Raw genomic sequence first — 23,527 nt, forward strand, 5'->3', positions numbered from 1 at the left:
CCCGTTGAGCCGTTACTGTACTTTGCAACTTAAATCCTTTTTCTTTCTTAAAGAGTTAAGGTTAGAGAAAAATTGGTGAAAGAGGAAAGTGCTCGCAACAGCCCTGAACTCGCCTCAGAGCCCTTGACTCAGAGGAGACAGCAGCCAGTGCCTGTCCAGTGCTTGTCTTTTCAGTCAGAAAATTCGGCCTTTGATAGGGTCTCGAGCAGGGCAGCCGGCTCCGCACGACAGCCCATCCGCGGCTACGTCCAGCCGGCAGACCCGGTTCACACGGCCACGCTGGTGACCTCAGAGATCCCAGAAAATGTATCTGAATGCAGCTGGGGAGCGTCAGCCACCCAGAGTGTCAGGAAGCCTCCCAGCTTGAAGGTTCTAGAAAGTGAGAGGAGGGAGACTCCAGTTCTTCATATTTGTGAATCAAAAGCAGAGGAGGATGTGCTCTTCACCGAAGCCCTCGAGGAAAGCAGGGACACGCTTTTGGCTCTGGAGGATCACGGGCTTGCCAGAAGCCGCGAAGAACCCTCTGGAAGCGACGACTTCGGCAAGCCCGCGGTTAGCACTGCCACCTTCGAACTTCGGAAGGAACCGGAAAGTCCGTCACACCCACCTCACACTCAGCAACAACCCGCTGAGAGGATGGTCAGACAGGAAGTGGTCCTGTATGTTCAGAGCGAGCCTGTGTCCCAAGATGCCAGGGCGACGGGCCACAAAAAGGAAGCATTTACCAAGAAGCGCAAGGTCCTCACCCGCTCCCTGTCTGACTACACGGGCCCCCCTCAGCTGCAGGCCCTGAAATGTAAGGACCCCGCTTCAAAGCAAGAGCACGAGTCACAGACTTCCAAAGCCGAAGGACCCCCCACGGAAGTTGGCGTGCTGGACACAAAGGTCTCTGTCGCCCAGCTCCGAAATGCGTTTCTGGAGTCTGTCAATGCCAGCAAGAAACGCGAACTGTAGGTGATGTTTCAAACGTCCTCCTGATGTGTCACTTGCACGTCCTTGGCAGATTTATTCACTTCTCAACTTGTGTGGTGTCCTGCATTGGGTCACGTTAGCTTAGCTCACCAGTGTGCAGGGCAGACTATACAGGAAATGGCTCAAAAACTACCATTCTGCTTCTGCCTACTAATGGGGAGGTGCAGTATTGGGTTGCTGGAATGTTCCACCTCCTTTCCATGCATGGTCGGGGCATGCAGTGGGATTTGGTGGTGTCTGGGCCTTGCCTCACTGAGATGCATAAACCTTTGCTTTATTCTCTCTCTCTCTCTCTCTCTCTCTCTCTCTCTCTCTCTCTGTCTGTCTCTCGTTTCCCTTCTGTATCCTCCCTCCCAATGATTCTAAAAGCCAATCCCGGGTTGAGAGGTCAGCCGAAGGAGTTGGCTTGCCTACCGGTGTGGAACGGGAGAGAGGGTCCCGGAAACCAAGACGCTATTTTTCTCCTGGTGAAAGTAGAAAGACTTCCGAGAGATTTAGAACTCAACCTATAACCTCAGCAGAACGAAAGGAATCAGATAGGTAGGCATGCGTACGTGTAGTTCTACAGTCTAGGAACGTAAAAGCCATCTTACGGGATTTTTACCACAGTGATGGTCCTGGTGCTGTGTCAATGGATCTGATGATTCCGTAATTCTTCCACCTAATCCATAAGAGATATTTATACATGTATTTTTAAAGAATGCTTCCTGGGAGAACAGTATCACAATTAACCGTTTTACACCGCATTTAGATGGTAAGAAGTGAGACACGTTATTTTTCTTCATTTAATGTTTTTCGTTTCTTAATGCCCTTGTTAAAGTAGAATCCGCAGTGAGTATCCACTGACTTTTCCAGGGCAAGTAATTAGGGGTTTTATAGTCATCTTATAAATGTCTGTCTACTTGTGTTGAGTTTTATACGACCATATGCTTGCGCGTAGAAATGGTAAGGTTTGTTTAAACAGTGATCAGTCGTGTTTAAGTTACACTCCGTTTTGGTTTGCCTCCACACGGTGTGCACCTGGCTGGGTTGTGTGCACACGAACTCCACCGTGTCCATTAACAACTGTCCCTGTGTGTTCACAACGAGACTTGCTGGCGGGATGATACTCTTTAAGAGAGTGTGATTGAATTTTTACTTTTGTTTTTACTTTTAATCTGATGCTTTTTTATTTGGATCTTCTATTCCCACCAGCTAACTTTTTGTCATTTTTATTTGCTAATGTCTTTCCCAGGTCTGCGTCGCATTCAGAATTGCCAACGGCTGAGGGCAAGTATCTGTTTTCCTTTTACCGCTTCTCTATCATCTCACCCCGACCAGGTTTACATAAGATTTCACTTTTTTGAGAGGATGAGATTATGGAGCCTACCGATTTCTTTTCTGCAGGTTTTCTTCCTGTGAAAATATTAAAACCTAGCTGAGATTCTCGGATGAGCTTTCCCTCATTTTTGAGAGAGAACTGTGGAATGTATAATACTGAAACGACTGTTTGGCTAAAGAAGCAGATTTTTGTTTATTTCTTGTTACTATTTAACAACGAAGATGAGAATTTCCTTTCGTAAAAAATCTATTCTCAAACCTCAATTGTTCAAATATTAGACTAGAAAATTCCTGTCCGGACGGAGTTTTGTCTGGTTAAGTGCAGTGGAAATTAGCACCTTTTCACTGAGCAGAGGGATGGGATCCCTCCGAGGGGAAAATACTACCAAGTGTAATTTGGGGTACGTCCGTTCTTCTCTTCCAAGGGTTTTCAAGTCAGCCTTGGGAAACTTTTCAGAGATTTCACCTCCATTTTTCTCACGATGTTCGGTGTTTATTTTGTGGCCTTTTGCAGATGAAGAAAAGGTAGACGAACGAGCCAAGCTGAGTGTTGCTGCCAAGAGGCTGCTTTTCAGGGTAAGGTGTGCCGAGTGCTTGAAGAGAAGCTGTCACCCCGCTCCCCCTGTTCCCTGCGTGGCCCCTGGCTCCCATCTCGCCCTGGCCCGTGCGCCCCCCCACCGCCTGAGCCCCCCAGCTGATGTGGCCACCAGCCGACACCGCAGGGGTGTGGACTTCTGAGAATGCTGCCTGCCTCCCAGGTGGTCCCCCCCAGAGGGCCCTCCCAGGGGTCCTGTAGGGGGACAGAACAGAGACGCTCTGTGGCCCCCGCGCCCTTCGCCCACATTTATAAGGATTCCACATTGTTTCTGATCTTAGGAAATGGAGAAATCATTTGATGAGAAAAACGTTCCAAAGAGACGCTCCAGAAACCCTGCCGTGGAGCAAAGGCTGCGGCGGCTGCAGGATAGATCCCACACCCAGCCCGTCACCACCGAGGAAGTGGCCATCGCAGCCACGTAAGTCCCCCTTTGTGACCTCTTGGCCTTGGGAGAAATGTCTTCTTGAAGGAAAAAAAAAAGATTTAGAGGCTTGTAAATAAAGTGAAGTGATCAGGAGATGGTTTAGTGAGAAGCCAACAGAGAAGTTGGTACTTGGGTATCTCCCTTACTGTGGTCTCTATGAACTTTGTAATGGGGTGTGTTGCCTGCTGTATCTCCTAGAAAAACCTAGAGAGGAACTTAAAATTGTTGTTCATCTGTGCATTTTCGAATCATTTTTACAATGGAAAATTTAAAACAGATTTTTTTTTTTAAGTTGCTATTTATTGATTTAGAGAGAGAGTGCAAGCTGGGAAGAGGCAGAGAGAGAGAGAGAGAGAGAGAGAGAGAGAGAGAGAGAATACCAAGCAGGCTCTGTGCTGTCAGCACAGAGCCCGACGTGGGGCTTGAGCCCACGAACCATGAGATCATGACCTGAGCCAAGATCAAGAGTGAGATGCATAACCGACTGAGCCCCCAGAGTGCCCCTAAAACATGAGATTTATACAGTGAACCCCCCACGTACTCACCACCCTGTTTCAACAGTCAGCAGCCGGCCAGTCATGCTCTACCAACATCCTACTCCCTTATCCTCTCCTCCTGCATCATTTTCAGGCAAACCCCAGATACCGTTTCATCCATCAGCATTTCAGCCGATATCCCAAAAAGATAAGGGTTCTTTTTGTTTGTTTTTAAATAATCACCAAAACCCCCAAAATATGACTCGGAAGTTTGATGACTTTCTGTACATGAGCAACATGTTCCTATATGTTCAGAATGGATTTCCCAAAGTAATTCAGAGATCATTGCTTCAATCAAGTGAGAACTTTTATCAGTGTTTTTTTTTTAATTTTTTTTTCAACGTTTTTTATTTATTTTTAGGACAGAGAGAGACAGAGCATGAACGGGGGAGGGGCAGAGAGAGAGGGAGACACAGAATCGGAAACAGGCTCCAGGCTCCGAGCCATCAGCCCAGAGCCCGACGCAGGGCTCGAACCCACGGACCGCGAGATCGTGACCTGGCTGAAGTCGGACACTTAACCGACTGCGCCACCCAGGCGCCCCTATCAGTGTTTTAAAAATTGCTTTTGTGCTTCTCCTGGAGACACACACACACACACACACACACACACACACACACACTGTTCCTGAAGAAAGGAAGTTCACCTCCTTCAGGGCATGGCCATCCCACGAGGCATCTGTAGCAGCCTACATCTGTGTACCTGCTGTTTGATCACTTCTTACCCAGCTGTTCCTCAGGCTCCTGGTGTATTTGTGGATGAGTACTTCATGCATTCATTAGGAACTCATGGCAGCTCAGCTTTCCCTTTTTTTTTTTTTTAATGTTTATTTTTGAGACAGAGAGAGCGAGACACAGAATCTGAAGCAGGCTCCAGGCTCTGAGCTGTCAGCACAGAGCCCGACACGGGGCTCAAACTCACAAAAGTGAACTCATGACCTGAGTGGAAGTCAGACGCTTAACCGACTGAGCCACCCTGGTGCCCCATTTTTTTTTTTTCATGTTTGAGTGGCTGTTGTAGACTAAGAAGCAACTACCTGTGGGAGTAAAACAGTAAACATAAACCAAAATTACCACCTGTAAGGGCCCCGAATCTACTTTGATGTGCTTTATAGATCATATGAGTACACTGATTTTTTACAAAATGGATTGAGAACAACATTCCGAAACGTGGGCATTATCTACTGATTTGCTGGTGTCGATATCAGCTTTCCCTTAAGTTATTTTAAAAATCAGGGCATTTATTCTGAAGATAGGGTGGATCCTTTCCAAACTTGCAAAACCTAATCGTACGCCGTTTACTTTGCGTCGCCTGTTTCTTATTTCCTAAGTCTGTAATTGCTCTTCCCGTTCTTTTGTAATTTGCCCCCAAACACTTAGCAAATAATTGCGTGAAAATATTGATTTGCTGTTTCTGAATTTAAAACTGTGTTTTCCTTTAATGCTTCTTTTCTTCTCTCTCCTTACGAACGTTCCTTCTTTGGCAATTGCTTTTAAAGTGAACCTATCCCTGCTTCGTGCTCTGTGACCACCCACCCTGTAATGGCAAGACTTCCTAGTCCCACTGTAGCTAAGAGCCCTGTGTCGCCTGCCAGGTACTGGACAGAAGTAGCTGCATGCAGCCTGAGGGCAAAGGTCCTAGACAGCAGATGCATCTCATGCTCTGAATGCCTGTCATTTGCTTGAGAAACGAGTCAGAGCGACGAGTTGCTCTGGGAATGGATGGCAGTTTGTTTTGTCATAGTGCAAGACTCCGCTAACTCCGTGTAGGCCTGCATGAGAAACCATTTCGCCTACCTGCTTACATTGTGTGTCGGAACTAGGATCGCACTAACTCACTTACCCGCTTGTTTTGTTTCTGTTTTTCATGATCGTGGTAATCCCTGTGAGATTTCATTCTTCTAAAATACTAGCACTTAATGAAGATTAATAGGCAAATGGGGAGTTAACATGAATGTTGAAATTCCAGTAATACCCCAGTTTTTTAAAAACGCCTGTCATCGTAAAGACATGCTAGAAACAATCCTATAAGTTTCTAACGTATAGAGAGACAAGGCCATGACATTTTGGGATTGGGACAAGAATAATTCATAGTGTCTGCGCTTAGATGTTTTACTACTAAGTTTTCAGTTGTGGTGTTTTGAAAGTATGTCCTTACGGCATGTAAATATCCGCTCTGTTTTACTGTGAGGGACCAAATCACAACGGCTGAAAGTAAGGTTAGAAGAAGTCACGTGGCAGTACAGATACACGTGTGGCACCACCCAGAAGCAGGGGTCTCTTTGGTGAAGTAGGTGACCATTGCTCTCCTTGATCTGCATTACCATCTGTTATACCCTGGAACACTGACCCTGCTCTCGGGTCTGGGACAGCTTGTGAATTGGTGATTTAACTGGAGTGCAGACAGGATATACTGTTCACTGGGCTTGGGAATTGGATTTGCCAGTGACATAAACATACATTGTCATAAACCTTCTAGGATCCACAGTGACCAGGTAACGGGAAGCCTTCTCCTCCACCTGAAAGTTGGAGGAACTTATCAGCACCTAATTTCCTTCACTTTTCCAAGTTACTGGTAGAAAGTTATGAGAGAAAATGCTATACGGAAGGAGTGAAAGGAATCTTTAAAATTGAACCATTTGTGTTTAGCTAGTGAAAATCAAAACTCTTGTTTTAAGTTTATTTTTCATTTTTGAGAGAGAGAGAGAGTGTGAGCAGGGGAGGGGCAGAGAGCGGGAGGGAGCATCTCAAGCAGGCTCTGTCAGCACAGAGCCCGACGAGGAGCTCTCTCTCACAGACTGTGAGGTCGTGACCTGAGCCGAAATCAAGAATCAGACGCCCAACCAACTGAGCCACCTAGGCGCCCCCAAAACCAAAACCCTTTGTTACAGATATGTTGTTGGCCGAATGATTGTATTATTTCCTAATTCTATAACATGAAAAGAATACCTCTGAACCACATACTTAGATAATGTCTAAATATGCCATCGGTAATGCCTTGGGACTCCCTTTAGCCTTACTTATTGATACTAACGATACACGTCCCTCTAAGGTAAGGCATATCCAAACTGACTTCAGTTCCTTAAAGAGAAAATTCACTTTGTAGAAATAATTCAGAGCTAACGACCTGCTCTTTGTGAGATTGGTAATGCTGGTCTCCCCAGCCTGTTCTGCTAGCTGTGGTCTTAACAGCTAAACGGTGCCCACGCCTGTCTTAAATTTCTGTAGGGAGAAGTCAGCCCTGTTCAAAATTAAGTGACGCTGGGAAGAAAGCTAATATTCACAATTTAGCAGTGGGCTTTCGTTGGTTTTTCTCTGTGTCACCGACTTTTTTATCCCTTTCAGACTACAGGCATCTGCTCACCACAAGGCTTTAGCCAGAGACCAGGCAAACGAGGGCAGAGATTCTACCGAGCAAGGTGAACCTGACTCCTCCACTCTAAGCTTAGCAGAGAAGTTGGCCTTGTTTAACAAGTTGTCCCAGCCGGTCTCAAAAGCTATTTCTACCCGAAACAGAATAGACATGAGACAGAGGAGAATGAATGCTCGCTATCAAACTCAGCCAGTCACACTTGGAGAGGTAGAGCAGGTGGGTACACTGTGATCTGGTTCCTCTGCGGGAGGGGGGAGGGGGGCTGCGGTTCTTAAAACATAGGAACACAGTGTTGCTCCTAGGTTAGGGGTATAATGAAGGCGATCTACCTGTAAACTGTGTTACCTGTAAGCAACTAGGTAAGAACTTCTTTCCTAAGAAAGATAGCCATGCCAAGTACATTTCTCTTTTTCTGTTTTCCTAATTTGCTTGCTGAAAGCAGCTGGAGTGAGTCCTTTCTGGAGAGAACAAATAGGATGCACAATCTGCTTTTCACCCAGATGATTTTGATTAATGAGATGCATTATATAAAATATGTCTAGGGTTGGCTTCCCGCTAAGATAAGCAGTGAAACGACACCACATGTGGTATTTCAGTCTATGCCAATCCATAAACTGGGATTTATATACACAGTCTTTTTGAATCAGCTTTTTGCATTTTAACTGTGTCCTCGCAGGTGCAAAGTGGAAAGCTCATTCCTTTCTCACCGACTGTTAACACCTCTGTGTCCACCGTGGCATCTACAGTCCCTCCGATGTACGCTGGGGATCTTCGGCCAAAGCCATCTGTGGACGACATCCCAGGTGCCACTGACTATAGACTTCCGTCCTCAATAGAAAATTCAGAATCTCCGGTTAGAAGCATTCTGAAGTCCCAAGCCTGGCAGCCTTCAGCAGAGGGTAGTGGGAGCAGAGGAATGTTGAGAGAGTTTGGAGAGACAGAAAGCAAGAGAGTCTTGACAGGTGGAGATGGTGGCAAAGCGTACGGGTCCTGTGAGGAAGCAGAGCCATCGTGCCCCACCCTTAACAGAGTCTGGGAAGGAGACAGCCATAAGGAACCCAAGGATGCTGTTCCGAGAAGGGGAAGCCTGGAACTAGCTCATCCCCCCGTGGGCCACCTTGGTGACGAACTGAAGGAATTTTCCATGGCTAAAAGCATCGCACAGGGGAGCCCAGACTTGAGGGACAGGCAGCCCTTTGAAGAGAAGGTCGGCGTGGAGAATGTCCCAAGAAGGAAGTTTTCACTAAGAGGTACGTTACTGCTCCTAAAGTTTTGAAAACCAACTGGGTTTTTGGTGCCTGTTTTGGCGTCTGCTTGGTTGCCTGTGTCTGTGATTATTTTTAACTCAAGTAGGAAGACAGTTTGTAACTAGTATTGGTTACAAATCATGGGTGAATCCTCCTCTCCCCACATCTCCCTTTCGCATGAATCTGACCTGGATGAATCAATTTTTCAGCAATAAAAATACCTGGAGCTCTTTCATACATCCTGACAAGGATTCTTGATGACTTTGGGCACATTAACTCACAGAACAGCCTTGTGACCTGCTGGCCCTGACAGTCCCTTTTATGAGTTGATGACCCCAAAAGGGCTAGGTAAGCACAGGGAATAAGGGCTTGAACCCAGGACTGTGGATTTCCAGACTCTTTCTACAGTCCCGTTATGCCGACTAGGAAGCTCTGTTGCTGGTGGCTTTAGTCCTTCTTTTGCATTTCCATAAAATGATAGCGTGTAAGTTACAGTGCTGGTTTTGGTTTGTGATTATAGCCATTTGAAACAGAGAAAGTATTGCTTTGGAGGAGGAGAAACGTTTTGTAGCGTGTACTTAAAGCTAACATCCTGTGTCTTGCACATAGGAAAAGACACACAGTCACAAAACCATTTGCTGTGTGCAGTAACCCACTGGGCAGTTTGGTTTCCTCCCAGAGTGTAGCCTGCTATACAGATTTGCATAAATCCGTATATGCGCCCACGGATTGGATTGAACTCCCTGTGCGGGACCGCAGAGGGTGAACAGCTGGAAGAATGTCTGCCTGGAGGAGTGAGTGCTGACTTTGCTCCTCTCCTCCCCAGCGGCTGACTTCGGGGAGCCCGCTTCCGAGCAGACGGGCACAACTGCCGGGAAAACTGGTGCTCAGGCTGCAACCCCCGTGTCCCGGAAGCAGCAAGAGCCTTCCGAGCAAGCACTGGAGAGGTACTCCAAGAGTCCGGGTGCGATGTTTGCTGCCGGAGAGATCAAAGCACCAGCCGTGGAGGGCATCCTCGACTCAGCCAGCAAAACCATGTCAATTAAAGAAAGGTAATATGATTTGATGATTGGGAAGTGATTCTGTGGGGGAGGAGCTGGCCGTTTGCTCGTAGAAAAAGATCTGAGTGATGGGCAGGGGTGACGTCGCAAGCCTGGATGCTCAGGGGTGATAGTGCCCGAGGAGCGCCGGTTCCAGACTCAGATGAGGAAACACAGACATCTGCTTGCATCATTTGTTTGCAGTTCCGTTTGTTTCTTGTTTTTTTGGTTTGCTTTTTTTTTTTCTCTATATGAAATTCTTGGACTAGCCAGCGACGACAGCAGAGATCTTGGCTCTTTTCCCGTCAGACACGTGGCTTCAAATTGAATGCACCCATGCTTTGTGACTATTTGTCTGTGTAAAGTATATGTAGACAGAACGAAGGTAAATCCATATTCGATCTTTGGGATTCGAATCTGAGTTTTGTTTATTCTACAGAAAGTGAAACGGGTGACTTTGCTGAAGTGCGTTTAGAAATTTTGTATCAGGTAATAGCGGTGAAAGATTACATGTGAGTGTCGGGTAACACCGTAGCCTCATTTTATTCAAAAGAAGAGTGGAGGATAGAAAGGCTGGCTTTAAATAGGACAGATACAGGGAACCCGAGCTGAATATTTCAGGTCGTATTTTCCTTGTTAACCATTAGCCACCGTGGAATTAAGCAGCAAAAGACGTAATTGTGACAGGAAGACCAACCAGCAGAACCTTCTCTGCGCTTCTCCAATGTGACTGGCACAACCCGCCATGCCCACCCAGACCCTTCCTCGGCACCTCCCACCACTCAGAAGTTCTCTTGCGCTGTCTGACGGTGGCCGCTCTTATTTTTCTGGATACGTTTTGCACTGCCTAAGACTATATATCAAACCAGGATGAATACTCTGGTTTCTCTTCAGATCGTATAAATCTTTCGCCTTTTGTATCAAACCAGGCTGAGAATTGTTCATTCTGTTTTTCAAGCCGAGCTTTTTGAGCATCACTCACAAAAAGCTAGGCAGATGGAGCCTTTCTCAACGGACAAATTAGTAAGGTTGTTAAATCTTACTTTGGCCTTTACCTGTTTAAAATTCACAGTAGATGCGGGCGCCTGGGTGGCTCAGCCAGGTAAGTGTCCAACCTTCGGTTTCGGCTAGGGTCATCATCTCAGTTTGTGAGTTCGAGCCCCACGTCAGGCTGTGCTTGGGATCCTCTCTCTCCCTCTCTCCCTGCCTCTACCCCCTTCGCGCACGCATGCACGCTCTCTCTCTCTCTCTCTCTCTCTCTCTCTGTCATAATAATAAATAAAACTTAAAAAAAAGATTCACAGTTACATGAGACTGCTAGACCAAGACTTAGATGAAGAACTGATGGGGTCAGCTAAGTGAGAGTGATGTCTTGAATCAGGGAAGCTGACCTGTGCTTGTGTGAAGTCCTCCTCCTCTGAAACCTGGCCTAGAGAGACTTTGATCCCAGAGATCCTACTCTTGATAATCAGCTGGGTGAGAAGGAGGGGACATCATTTACGGGAATTAATGAGAAATATCACTCACCCACAAGTTCTGGCATTTTATACATCAGAAAATATCTCTGGAATAAAATCCCAGCGAAACATACCATTATGCTCCCATTTTTCACAGAGGCTCATAAAGTAGATTCCGCGTCCCTGGTGGGGACTTAGGACTTTTGATGTCGTTTTGTGTCTATCCACTATGCAGTAATTCTTGATTCACCTGCCCATTTTTAGTCAATCTGAGTTTATCTGGGTCTTTCTGAAAGCAGTTTTAATCTTTTTTTTTTATTTTGTTTAATGTTTATTCATTTTTTGATAGACAGAATGTGAGTGGGGGAGGGGCAGAGAGGGAGACCCAGAATCCAAAGCTGGCCCCAGGCTCCGAACACGGGGCTCGAACCCACGGACCCGTGAGATCACGACCTGAGCTGAAGTCGGACGCTTAACCGACTGAGCCACCCAGGCGCCCCTGAAAGCAGTTTTAATCTTAATGTAGAGTTCTCGTTTGTAGAAAATATGAGAGACTGTAAAGGCACAGTTGCTTAACCACCCGGACCTCACGGATGTCCAAGTTCAAGAATGGCTGTGAGGTTTCTGTGACCTCCCTGGAAGTGGGTTCAAAACCAGCTGTTGATCACAGGCACCATCTGGCTAGTGGGACACAGAACTTCTCAGTCTCCAGGGACTCCTGACCCCGATCTGTTGAGAACCATGATAGTAAAGAATACTTTTGCTCTTCGGTTTTTTTTTAAATAACTGTTTAAAAAAAGGATGAGGGGATACTTTATTAGCAGCAATGCTTGTCACAGATTATGCTAACAGAAAATATATTGCCAGTGATCCTTTCCCCCTTATCTTGATAGTACTTTCATTTGTACTTTGCTGAAAAAGCAAACCTGTGTATCTTTATAATTCATCTGTGATCGTTTTTCCCTAAGTGGGGCTCTGATCGCTCCCTTCTGTTAAGAAAGAAGAAAGAATGAAGCTTGACCCATTTAAAATAAGAATGCTCTTTATATATTATGTGAGTGTCTCTTTTTCTTTTGTGAGGTGACACATAAAATAGAATTTTTTTAAAGTTTATTTATGTGTTTTGAGAGAGGGGGAGGGGAGGGAAAGAGAGGGAGAGACAGAATCCCAAGCAGGATCCACACCATCAGCGCAGAGCCCAACGTGGGCCTCAAACCCACAAACTGTGAGGTCATGACCTGAGCTGAGATCAAGAGTCAGATGCTTGGGGTGCCTGGGTGGCTTAGTCGGTTAGGCGTCCGACTTCGGCTCAGGTCATGATCTCGCGGTCTGTGAGCTCGAGCCCCGCGTCAGGCTCTGTGCTGATAGCTCAGAGCCTGGAGCCTGCTTCAGATTCTGTGTCTCCCTCTCTCTCTGCCCCTCCCCCATTCATGCTCTGTCTCTCTCTGTCTCAAAAATAAATAAAACATTAAAAAAATTTTTAAAAAGTCAGATGCTTAACCGACTGAGCCACGCAGGCACCCCTAAATGGAACTTTTAACCCTTACTGTGATTTCTTCTGACTGCCTCATTTTGCCAAAGGAGGGGTTTGGCTCCCAGGGCCACTAGGGCCCACGCAGGGAACTGACCGGCGCAGGCAGTGGTCCCCACTTTCCCCATGGTAGGTGGGGTGACACTGCCGTGCGCTCACGCTGGCCTGCAGGCAGCTAACCTGTGTGGTCTCGCTAGGAAATTGACTGGAGGACACCAGTGCTAGCCGGACATCAGGGTCAGCAAGATTTGCCCCCCTCCTGTGTTAATTTTCTCAATGCACGTGTTCTCGTGGCTCATTTCCAGTTTCACACTCCCATTTCCGACTCTTAAGAAGTAGAGACTGGACTTTGCAGAGTTCCTTTACCGCTTCTGCGAAAAAACTGCCGCCCCAAGGACGCAGTTCTGGCCTCCTCCGCCTTGTGAATCGTCTCCTTTCTGCTCAGGACGGGGGCGTGCTGAGCCTCCGGTCTGAGGAGCACCCGGGCCATGTGCTGTCCTCTGCATTTTTCATGCACTAACTACCTCATTAGTGCTGAAGGCAGCCCTAGCAGGGAGCCAGCATTATCCCCACTTTGTACATAGTAACTAGGACCTAGGAAAGTGTAGCAACTAAGAAATTACCGGAAATCCTCAATATGCTCCCCTTTTCTAGGGCAGGCTGGAGGTTCAAGCAGACATGCCTAAAGGTTCCTTTTCTTTCTTCGTCTTTGCTGATATCCAGAATATGAAGTTTGAACCGTCACTAACACAAAACTTAGGACACAATCGGCTTTTGCCCCTGGATTAATAAAGTCACGGTTTCGTAACTGCCTAAATGATTTGGGTTTAAATCATCCCTGGTTGGGTACTTCTTTGAAAAACATTATGAATCGAGTAAGTTGTGTGTTCCTTAGGCCTAAAACCTTTGAAACCTCTTCAGAAGTGCACTAGGCTATTAGAAATCTTTTCCACAGTTACTGAAGCAATGGTATCTGTGTGTTTGTATTCAGGAGATTACTAAAAAAGGCAAAAAAGCCATCCTGTCTTGTGAGGGCTTAGCTGAACTCCCGGGAATGGTGAAGAATGCGCCCCACGCCTCTCGCCAGCCTGCAGAGTCCCCTGCACGCCTCTCCACCCACCCTTGGCCTGCTCCCCACCAGCCAGAGACTGTGTCCATGCTTCCCCGGCAGGGACTGGAGGCTCTTGCTGGAGATTTCAGCCACCAGAGGGCCCCCAGCTTTACGTAAGAATTATGACAGGAGGTGTGTTTCTCCTTTGCAGCCTCCTTTTCTGATCTTTGATTTGTCCCCTTTTGAAAGACACACTAGCTCACTCCTGCAGCCTGCAGACTAGCCAAGACCAAGATCGGATACGAGTACTAATCAGTGCCGGTCAGTCCTATCTGAAATCTGCCTGGTGCCTGTGATTGTCTGAAATGAGGGGGCATTTTCAAAGGGGGCGGAGAAAAACCACATGAGATTAGGGGCCATGTGGTTTGCCTGTCCCGTATTTGACCCAGCCCTGACTGCTGTGAGCCTGCAGAACCCCTTCTAATCAGGCAGGGCTCTCAGACTAGGGCCGCTGAGCACAGCCACGTCAGGCCAGTGTCCCCCGCTGAGAAAGTGTGGGCTGTGGCAAGACAGGCAGACATTTCCCCCCGGGTGGCCTGGCGAGCACACAGCGAGGTGGCCCCTGGCCAGGCCTTGGGGTTAATAGGCTAACACGGTGCCACTCACTGGGCTCTCCACCTCAGACGAAGCAGATGCCCAGGCTCTCAACATCACAGCCCTGCAAGCAGTGCTTGGACTTGGCGGATGTTACAAGCGCTGACAGTCGTTTGAATTGCATAGGCAGTAATTTATGGCATGTGTAGGACCTGACGTTTCACGCCTCGGCCCCTGCCAGCGCATAGCGGTCTCGCTGACTCCGGAGGGTCGTGGGATCGCAGGAGGAGAGAACGTGTTTGGAAAGGTCTCCCGCCCTCCTCAGCTTGTTGAACACCAAGTAGGAAATCCGAAGGGACAGGAATGATACATTTAAGTTTCAGTGCGTGTTATTTGTAAGTTACCCGTCATGTCATTTGCACTCTGCAAGCTAGGGCAGGGTCCAAGTACCATGTGCGCTGAATCGAACCACCGTCTCTTCCATGGTATTCTGGTTACTCTGTAGTCTTTGGAAACTCCTGATGATGACCCTGCCAGCACTTCCAGAAGTAAGATTTTAGGGTTTTGGAATGGAGGAATTCTTTGAAGGCCATCCCAGGGGGAGAAAAGAACATTATAAGCAAGCCAGAATACTCTGCAGTTTCTAAAACATGAGGACAAAAACATGTCTGGACAGCTAACACACTAATGTAGTGAGACAAGCCACCTATTGGGAGGCAGGGCACCCCTGCACGGGAACCATATCACCCTGCCCCGGTGACGTACAGCCTGACCTCCGTCAACGAAATCCTTGGCCTGTATGTGTACTCGTGCCTTGTCCGTCGCATCGGGGACAATAACCAGTTTCTCTGAGGTTGCTGTGTAGAGCAGTAGAGTGTCAGGTGGACTATAATATAAGCTGGTTGTAGATTCCACAGTTTGATTTTTTCTAAGTCAGGTTTATATCGCTCAGAGCAGCCGCTGAGGAAACCATATGGTTACTTGGATTATGCTGTCATTGCTCTGGATTCCCAGGAGCTTTGTTGTGAGAATGTTCTCAAGGACTGTAGTGCATTATTTCCCATAAACCCAACTCACGAGGATGAATTTAACGTTTTAGAATCTCTCAACTCATTTGGAATCAATTCTGATTAAAAAGGTAGATGGGAGGCTGGGTGGCTCAGTCGGTTAAGCATTGACTCCTGATTTCAGCTCAGGTCATGATCTCACGGGTTTGTGAGATTGAGCCCCACATCATCAGGCTCTGTACGACAGTGCAGAGCCTGCTTGGGATATTCTCTCTCTCTCTCTCTCTCTCTCTCTCTCTCTCTCTCTCTGTCTCTCTCAAAATAAATAAACAAACTTAAAAAAAAAAGGTAGATGGACAAGATGAATAACTATTGGTCTGTGTCAAAGGTGAAGTAAGACACAGAAGCTGGCTCTGAGACCAATTTGCAAGAATGTCAGGGAGATGAATGTCTCTCGTCACAAGATGGTGAATTGGAAGTACTTCTTCACTTGAGTGTAAGAGGACTGGCATGCCCCCTTTTTGAAAATCTCATTTATAGACCCTTTGAAACCTTCGAAAGCTCTATGCAAATACTAATTATTTTTTCATGATTTTATTATTTTTGCTCATTAGAATAAAACCGACTCATTCAGAATAATTAGAGAAAAAATGAGTCATTATATAGTCTGATGAAAACACCTGAAGGCATTGAGAATTTGTATTTAAGTGCATGAACTAGTCCTTGTAGCATGCAGAGTACTGTCAAACCTCACAGATCACAGCAGGTAGGGCTAACTGAAACCTTTAGCCAAATGGGGACTGTCTTAGAGAGTACGATTCCGACTCTAATCGCCAATATGGGTTTTTTCCTCCACCACCAAGTGTCTCTGACACCAGCCGGGAGTCCCTACAATTCAACTCAATTCTGATGCTGTGTACCTCGAGTTGACATCAGATCCTACAGGTTAAGTGCTCCATCCTATAAGACTGCCCCCCAACACACACACACACACACACACACACACACACACACACACACACTTCAGATGCCAGTGACAGGGCCACGTTGTCACCTGGGCTTTTCACCCTACAGGCTATAGATTGGAGATTCCGGTGACCCCCTCCTTGGGTTTGACTTACTAGAGAATCTCACAGAACTTAAATAAATGTTTTGCTCACTAGATCTCAAATTTATTATGGATGGATATAACACAAGAAGAGCTAGATGGAAGATCATAGCGCCAGGTATAGGGAAAGGGCGTGGAGCCCCCACGCTCTCTCCAAGCACACTCCTCTCCCCCAGTCTCCACATGTCCACCAACCTACAAGCTGTCTGAGCCCCATTCTTCTGGGTGTTTATAGAGGCATCATTACATAGGCGTAGTCGATTAGATCATTGGCCATTGGTGAGAGATTCCACCTCCAGCCACTCTCCCCTCTCCAGAAGTCAGGGGGCATGAAACTGAAAGTCCCACCCCTCTAATCAATATTTGTGATTAGAGGCAATCAGTTCCCATCCTTAGGTGCTTCCCCAAATGCACCTGATTAATAGACACCTCTGTCATTCTCATCACTTAGGAAATTCCAAGGGTTTTGGCAGCTCTAGGCCCAGAAAGTTGATGAAAACCAAGTATATATTTCCCATTATAAATCACAGTATCACAGACTGATAAGTGGCATTATATCAGTTTTATAGAATGGTCATTTGAGGTCTTATCTGTCGCATCGTGGAAGGGAAGGGAAGGAAAAGGAAGAGTAAGGGATAGGTCCAGAGTTCGAAGCTTCTGCCCCTTTGGGGGAGTTCTTTTCTTTGTTGCTTACTCTGCGTTATTTGAATGAATGGACAAGTTAAGGTTAAGGTATGATTGTGTATAAGTTTGTAGATGGAAGTGGATTCTTATTCAAGTACTGGAAAGTTTGCTTTTTTATTTGCTTAGAAAAACTTTTATCGAGGAGCAGAATATATTTCATCCCATCTCTAATTCAAATATTTAGTGGAGTCGGGAAAATTAGTAGAAGGGACCTAAGAGACCATTGAGTCCAGTTCCCAGTATGACCAATACGGAAAGGAGGCCAGGCTACTTGACCAGAGTTCATGGCCAAGCTAGGGTTGATGTGCTGCTTTAAAATATGCAAGTTATGCACGTGCACTAGGATGTTTAAAAGACTTGGCCGGGCACGCTCTGCAGAGGGCAAAAGGGGTCTAAATCCCTTTTTTTTCCCAGTCTTTAAATTGTTTGAGCATCAGCTCAAATGAGTTTAACGATAAGCACATTTTTCCCTTTTATCTTTCCCATGTTTGTCCAACTTAAATGCCCAAGACTGCTTCGTTCATCGTAGGGGAGTGAGCCAAAACAGCCTCATGCTCACGAAAATAGCCTTTCACAGATTGTAGCATCCAGGCAGCTCCGTATCAAGTTACACCAGAGTTGAGCTAAAGTAGGTTAGGTAAAAATCTCAATTAATTAGATTCTTTTTTTGTATGTGGCTTTCCCCAGGAGGAAAGTTGGAGTAATCATTTTTCAAAAATGGGTTTGTAGAGAACAGTTTCTGTATTTAGAAGATAGATTCGAAAGACCAAGTGCATTTGGAGGAAAAGGACAGGGCTTAGATTACAGGAAGAGAAGAAAATCTTAAACATTCGTTTGCCTTTTATTGAAAGGTACAAGACGATGGTTAATTTTTTATAGCTTTTAGTTTTGAAACCCATTTCTGCTGTGTTTTCTGCAAAGGAGTACTATCCAATCCAGCTGTAGTCATTAAATGCTATTTTACCAAGTGACCAGAAGGGGTCATTAGAAGACATTTTTCTCTGGGGATGGTTACCTTAATCTCTTTGCTCTCAGGGTAAGGGCAAGGGAAAAACACAGAGATTCTTTGGTAGAATGATGAAGCGTCTTTATCTGGCAAGTGAGATTTCAGGTTTGCATTGTAATCAACTTAAAATTTGGGGGGGGGGCGGGGTGCATCTTAGAAAAGGGAATGGTTATGCTAATTTTCCAGGCATAACTTACTTCAGGATAAATGAAACGCAAAAAGATTAAAATTCAGTAGCTGTGGTCACGTATTGACCAAAGACTTCTAACTGACCCAGATTATGGTTCTGTTACAATTAAGAATGTGGTGCTGAACCTCTTTTGGTTGGCGTGTTTTCCCCTCAGATTAGCACTGTTGAGGAAAAGCGGTGAAGAGGATTGGAAAAACAGACTTAGCAGAAAGCAGGAGTATGGCAAAGCGTCTATCGCCGGTGGCCTGCACGTACAAGAAACGGAACAGTCCCTCAAGAAGAAGGTAATGCTTTACGCGTTCGGGAAAAGCACTCAACTAACATCATGCCTGGACGTGCATCAGATAGGCGAGCATGCATGCCTTGACTAATTACCACCCTGTGAAACACTGTCTTGCCTTTTGGGTTCGCACTGTGCACCTGTCACACAGCAGCTGAAATTGATCAAAAGGTAAAAGGCTTGAGATGTTATCAAACTGGTGAGAGCACTGCATACATAAGGCGTCCGCAAGCAAGTCCCTACATTTTGAAGTGTGTACTCTTACTTCGGTTTAAAACCTTCCTGAAACGCAGTCTGACTTTACAATGTCATTAAAACCTTTGTAATGAAAATCTTTAATCGACCACTAGCAGTTTATAAGTTGGCATATCAGATGTGGACTCGAATGCGCCACACTGAGATTTAAAACCCACGCACCCAGAACAAGGACATGACGGTGGTCAGTGCGTACTTATTTTCGTGATCCTGAGCATGTTTTACAGTGAGCCGGTGTGCCTTTTGTTGAGGATGTACAGCAACCTATGTTAACAAGTTTAAATAAAATCAAGTAATACGTTGTTATCGATACTGGCAAGCATGTCCTATGGAAAAGCAGTGATGAACTGTTAAATTACGAGTGTAATGATGACCAGCTTTTGACGAGTTAGTGCACACTTTCAAAGCGGACGGTAACTTTCCTGTTGCTTGGCCCTATGATTGTAAATGCATGTGCTGGCTGGAGGCAAGGTGGCCACGTGTGACCCGTCCTCTGGCCAACTTCTAGGGTTAAAAGTCTTCAAACAGAAATGAAAAACAAACAAAAAAAACACTTCCAACAGGACAATCACCTGTACCTCCTTTAGTTCTAAAACAACTTAGCATCTGTGGCAGAGGGGAATAGTGAATGTGGCCTTTATGCATGCAGAAACTTACATGAGAGGGAAGCATCCATGCAGGACGGTGAGGCAGGAACTCTGATACTCCTTTATATGGTACCTGTGTGTCTTCATACGTTAGATTGGAACAACAATTTATATTTCCTTTTTTGAGACATATATGATATTAAAGATAATGGCTAAAGACATGTGATTTCAGCCATTCATAAAGTTCTCCAATTCAGTCGGATATTTAAAAGCGTAGGTGTGAAATTTGGATTTCAAGAATGAGATCCTGAAGTGGAAAAGACAGCCAGGGTCCTTCGATCGTATCCCTGTTGCCCACAAACTTTATCTAAAAGGGTTTTGAAATCACCGCTTCAAAAGACTTTAACACTCACCTCCTGTTGGTCCTTTTGGAAGATGCAAAGGAGCCATAGGAGCTGACAGTCCCCTATGGCCAGGCGGAAGTTCAAATAGAGCTATCGTGCACATGGCCAGCTAGAGTCCTTGTGAGGAGTGAATGTGATAAGAGCCCTATCGCACTGGGGGATTGCGGGAGATTGGGGGATCATTTGAGCTGTGACCACCAGAAGGCTGTGAGCATAGGAGGTGAGATCCGAACTGCCTCACACCTGGCTAAGGTTTTCAGAAGGCAAGAGTCATAAGCAGGGTAGGGTAGCCCCTGGGGGTGGAACTACAGTCAACGGAAGCACTGGGGCCCTAAGTGTGCCTGGGGCCCATGTGTGCAGGGATGTCTCTGGGCTCCTGGACGCTGCAGATTCTGCAGCAGTAGTGAACTCACTATTCCTCCTCCTCCTCCTCCTCCTCCTCAGTGACCTAGTTCACTCTGGCCTGAGACGGTAAGCTCTTTGAAGTTAAAATAAGCCGATCTATTTTAGGCTTTTGTGGCAGACATTGGGAAATCTCAAGTTCTGTTGAGGTCAAGTGGTTTGCACATGGCCCCTGATAAGCCCTTGGCTTCTTTTCTTCCCAAGGGCTGGCAGTATATTTCAGTCACACCTTCACTGGGCTTAGATGTGAGGTGCCTCGAGCCTACTCTGTCTTCAGGCGGTCCCCCCACAGCTGAGGAGTCCTTGAGAGACACCACCACTTGCCGGGTGTCTGAATCCTGCCCCAGAGAGAGAAGGACGTTCATGCTGCCTGGTGCATGTCGATGGGATCTTGCTGCATGGGCTGGATCTAGGCTTGCTGCCGGAGAGCTCTGCAAAGGGGAGCAAGCTCCGGAACCTTCCATCTTTAACACCAAGACAGGAAGGGAGCTGGTTATAGAGTCAAGGCATCACTTGCAGCACAGTTTGTGCATTCATGAAGGGCACATAATTTCTGGGTGCTGATCCTTTTACAGTTTGCCCTCCTCCAGCTTTTGGGTGTCGTAAGCACAGTCCCACGAGCTGCAGCCTGTGGAAATGCAGAGGAGACAAGAACTAGAGACAGGACTGTCTAGAAATCACAGCCATTGCCCCTCTGAAAATCCTTGCTGTCCAATAAAAATAGAATGTGAGCAACATAAGTGATCTTAGATTGTCTAGGAACCACGTTAAAAAAATGTGAAAGGATGCCTTAAAAATCTGTAAGTGTTTTGTCTCTGTCAAAGAGTTTGTCCTCAAACTAAACCAATCTGTGGTTGCTCTAACCAGCATCTCCTTTGGGCTCCTATCTGGTAAGAAAATATTCTTTTAGCCCATGAATAGATTTGGAGAACTAAGGTAGAGTTTTCCTTCCCTTACTAAAAGACTAGTCATGTCTCAGAGAATCCGTAACTTAATAGGAGTTCTCAGCTTTCCAAATTTATTCCCCCAGAATCAGGATTGATAGTTTGGAGCTTCCGAGCACCAATCGTTTACATGGCTGACTCTCTCATTTCCTGTAACAACCAATCTGGGTTCTTTCTCCTCTTTCTTTCCCTTCCTCTCTCTAGGCCACTCTTCTCTCTTCTTTCTCCCGTTCTTGGTTTAGTCTAGGGCAGCTTTGCAACATCTATAATGAGTTCTGAAGATGAGAAGGCCATTTGGTTTCTAGATTTGGCCTGGTCCACACTGTATGGAATGTGTGCACTTGAACCTGATCTGGAGACCGTTTCTTCCAGGGTAACTCATTCCATCCAAAGAGCGAGAAAAATAATGCAAAGTTTTAAAAGCAGGAGTCTGTCTGTTACAGCTCAGTTGCATGTATTTATTTTTATCGAGTAATTACTCTAAATCTCAACCTCATTTTGGCATACTTGACCTTAAGGCAGATAGTGAGTCCCATGCAGTTTGTTAAGATAATCATCCAGTATATCAGACTTTTTCCAGGAAATAAAATGCCTTTATAGACTTTGCCATCACCACCCAGCTCTATGTCTGAGTCACAGATACGGACTGGATATCCAGCTGCCCTCTATAGTATCAGGTCAGGGGAATCAAGCTGAGACCTATGATGTCCCCAGGGCACGTTCTTGAAGATTCAAGGAAGGTAAATCTGCCAATTCAGGGTCTAATTGTCTGCTGCCTTTGAAATTCCAAATCACAATTCAGGAAACAGTCCATTGAAAGGCCTAAGGGAGGAGGGAGAGAAAAGGCTGATGGTATGACCTCCAAATTAAAGATTCTCATCCCACTGATGGAATGTGAGTTTACTTGGTGTTTGGGCCACCCGACTGTGTGTGTGAGCATGCGCATGCATCTAATGGAACCCAGGCACAAAATCCTTGAAAATGATTGTGACACCCTTAACCCAACCCTACTCTTCCAGCAGTCCGCAATGTTTCCTATTTGTTTTAACCTGTAGGAAGAAGGAGGATTTGCAGATGATAGTGCCATTTCTAATCTGCTTTGGGTAAGCCTGACTCTAACATAGGTGTCCTCTAGATGACAGCCAGAATTCTACGTCTGCCTCACCACATGTAATCTCATCAGTGATGGTTCCCTCTGAGGCCCTCGTGTTTGGTTTCTTACCCCGAGGCAAGATGCCGCCTCTATCCAGAGGAGAGAGCTATCCTGTTACTTTAATTTTTTTTTTTAATCATAGAATGAAAAATTAGAAACGACTTCAAATGAGATATTTTACATTAAATGCTAAAGCTGTCCATTAAAGTCCTGGTTCCCCTCTCCATAACCGAGTTATCATATAAATTGCAGGAATCTTGTCGTTAACTCATTTAATTACAGCACAGACCTGACTCGGGTGTATTTACTGTGCTCGTATGGATTTATGTTAGCATTCTAAGAAAACAAACGGGCAGGACTCTCTTGAAAAGAGAGCTGAAATTGCAATGAGTAAAATTAACATCTGTCCAAGAAATCCTTGTTTTTGTCTCTCCTCTTCCCCACCCTGCTCTGATAAACCTTCTCTTTTCACCTCTAATCCTCTTGCTTTGCTCTATAGGAACCTGTATATGCTTCTACTTATTCTCCTGCTATACCTGCTGCCCATAAATACCTGTCTTTTGTATCTATTAATCAGGTGAGGAAAAGCCTACACATTTTAAGCCTCATTGCAATTTCCAAGCAGTAGGGAAGAACTTGTTTCATTTGGAGAAGTAACTCCCTTGCAGCATTTCGGTGTGCGTGTTTGTGCGTATGTGTGTGAGAGAGAGCGAGCGAGCAAGAGAGCGCGGGATCAGTTCTTCATATATTTACAGTCTGTCACACATTTCACATCCTTGGGTCAGACTCTTAGACTTGATGGCATTAATTCACCTCGTAATCACGGAACTGGTGTAAGAGGAAAATTTCCCCTTTTAATCTCCAAGCATTATATTCTAAGTCAAGTCAGGAGCCCAAGGAACGTATCAGAGTGTTCCGGCTCGCACTCAGGAACCCTGCCATCTTGCTTAGCTTGGTAAGGGAAGGTGTGGTGGAGGCAGTTGAGTGTGGACGGGCCTGAGAGGAAGACAGAGCAAGGAAGAGGCTATTCTGACAGGAACTGCTTGCAGTCATCTCCTGAAAGGAGGAAGCACAGACCCCCTGCCCCCTTACCTTCTGTCTTCACAGTACCTCATCTGAGCCCCACCCCAGAAGGGAGACCTGGCTTGGGCTGAATAATCCTGCTGGTACATAATACATGATGATGTTTAAAGCCAGAAATACCAGTGGTTGGTTTTTATTCCCCTTGGAATGTCCCTGGTGTCAAAATAGGTGTGAAAAGTGCCTGCATCCGCTTTGTCACGAATCCAAGATTCTCGCCTCCAACTGTCTGAGGGAACTTACCTAGCCATTTCCCTCTGCGGGCCTCCGTCTCCTCATCGGAAT

At 46.0% G+C, this 23,527-nt stretch overlaps 1 protein-coding gene across 10 annotated transcripts in view; it reads left to right on the plus strand.

Annotated features, from left to right (window-relative positions):
- The window catches only part of SVIL (supervillin), a 233,040-nt gene that overhangs the window by 167,768 nt on the left and 41,745 nt on the right, over positions 1-23,527 (plus strand). For 6 of the 10 annotated variants that reach the window (XM_047865432.1, XM_047865435.1, XM_047865436.1 and 3 more), the window contains 10 exons: positions 54-950; positions 1,342-1,512; positions 2,207-2,241; positions 2,807-2,868; positions 3,169-3,308; positions 7,195-7,438; positions 7,899-8,472; positions 9,296-9,521; positions 18,292-18,421; positions 22,065-22,112. In XM_047865432.1, coding sequence (XP_047721388.1) covers positions 54-950; positions 1,342-1,512; positions 2,207-2,241; positions 2,807-2,868; positions 3,169-3,308; positions 7,195-7,438; positions 7,899-8,472; positions 9,296-9,521; positions 18,292-18,421; positions 22,065-22,112 — 2,527 coding nt within the window. The remainder of the gene's footprint in view (positions 1-53; positions 951-1,341; positions 1,513-2,206; positions 2,242-2,806; positions 2,869-3,168; positions 3,309-7,194; positions 7,439-7,898; positions 8,473-9,295; positions 9,522-18,291; positions 18,422-22,064; positions 22,113-23,527) is intronic. The other 4 variants (XM_047865431.1, XM_047865434.1, XM_047865438.1 and 1 more) reach the window with 4 other exon arrangements.

This window comes from Prionailurus viverrinus, chromosome B4 (assembly GCF_022837055.1).
Source record: "Prionailurus viverrinus isolate Anna chromosome B4, UM_Priviv_1.0, whole genome shotgun sequence".
Classification (NCBI taxonomy): Eukaryota; Metazoa; Chordata; class Mammalia; order Carnivora; family Felidae; genus Prionailurus; species Prionailurus viverrinus.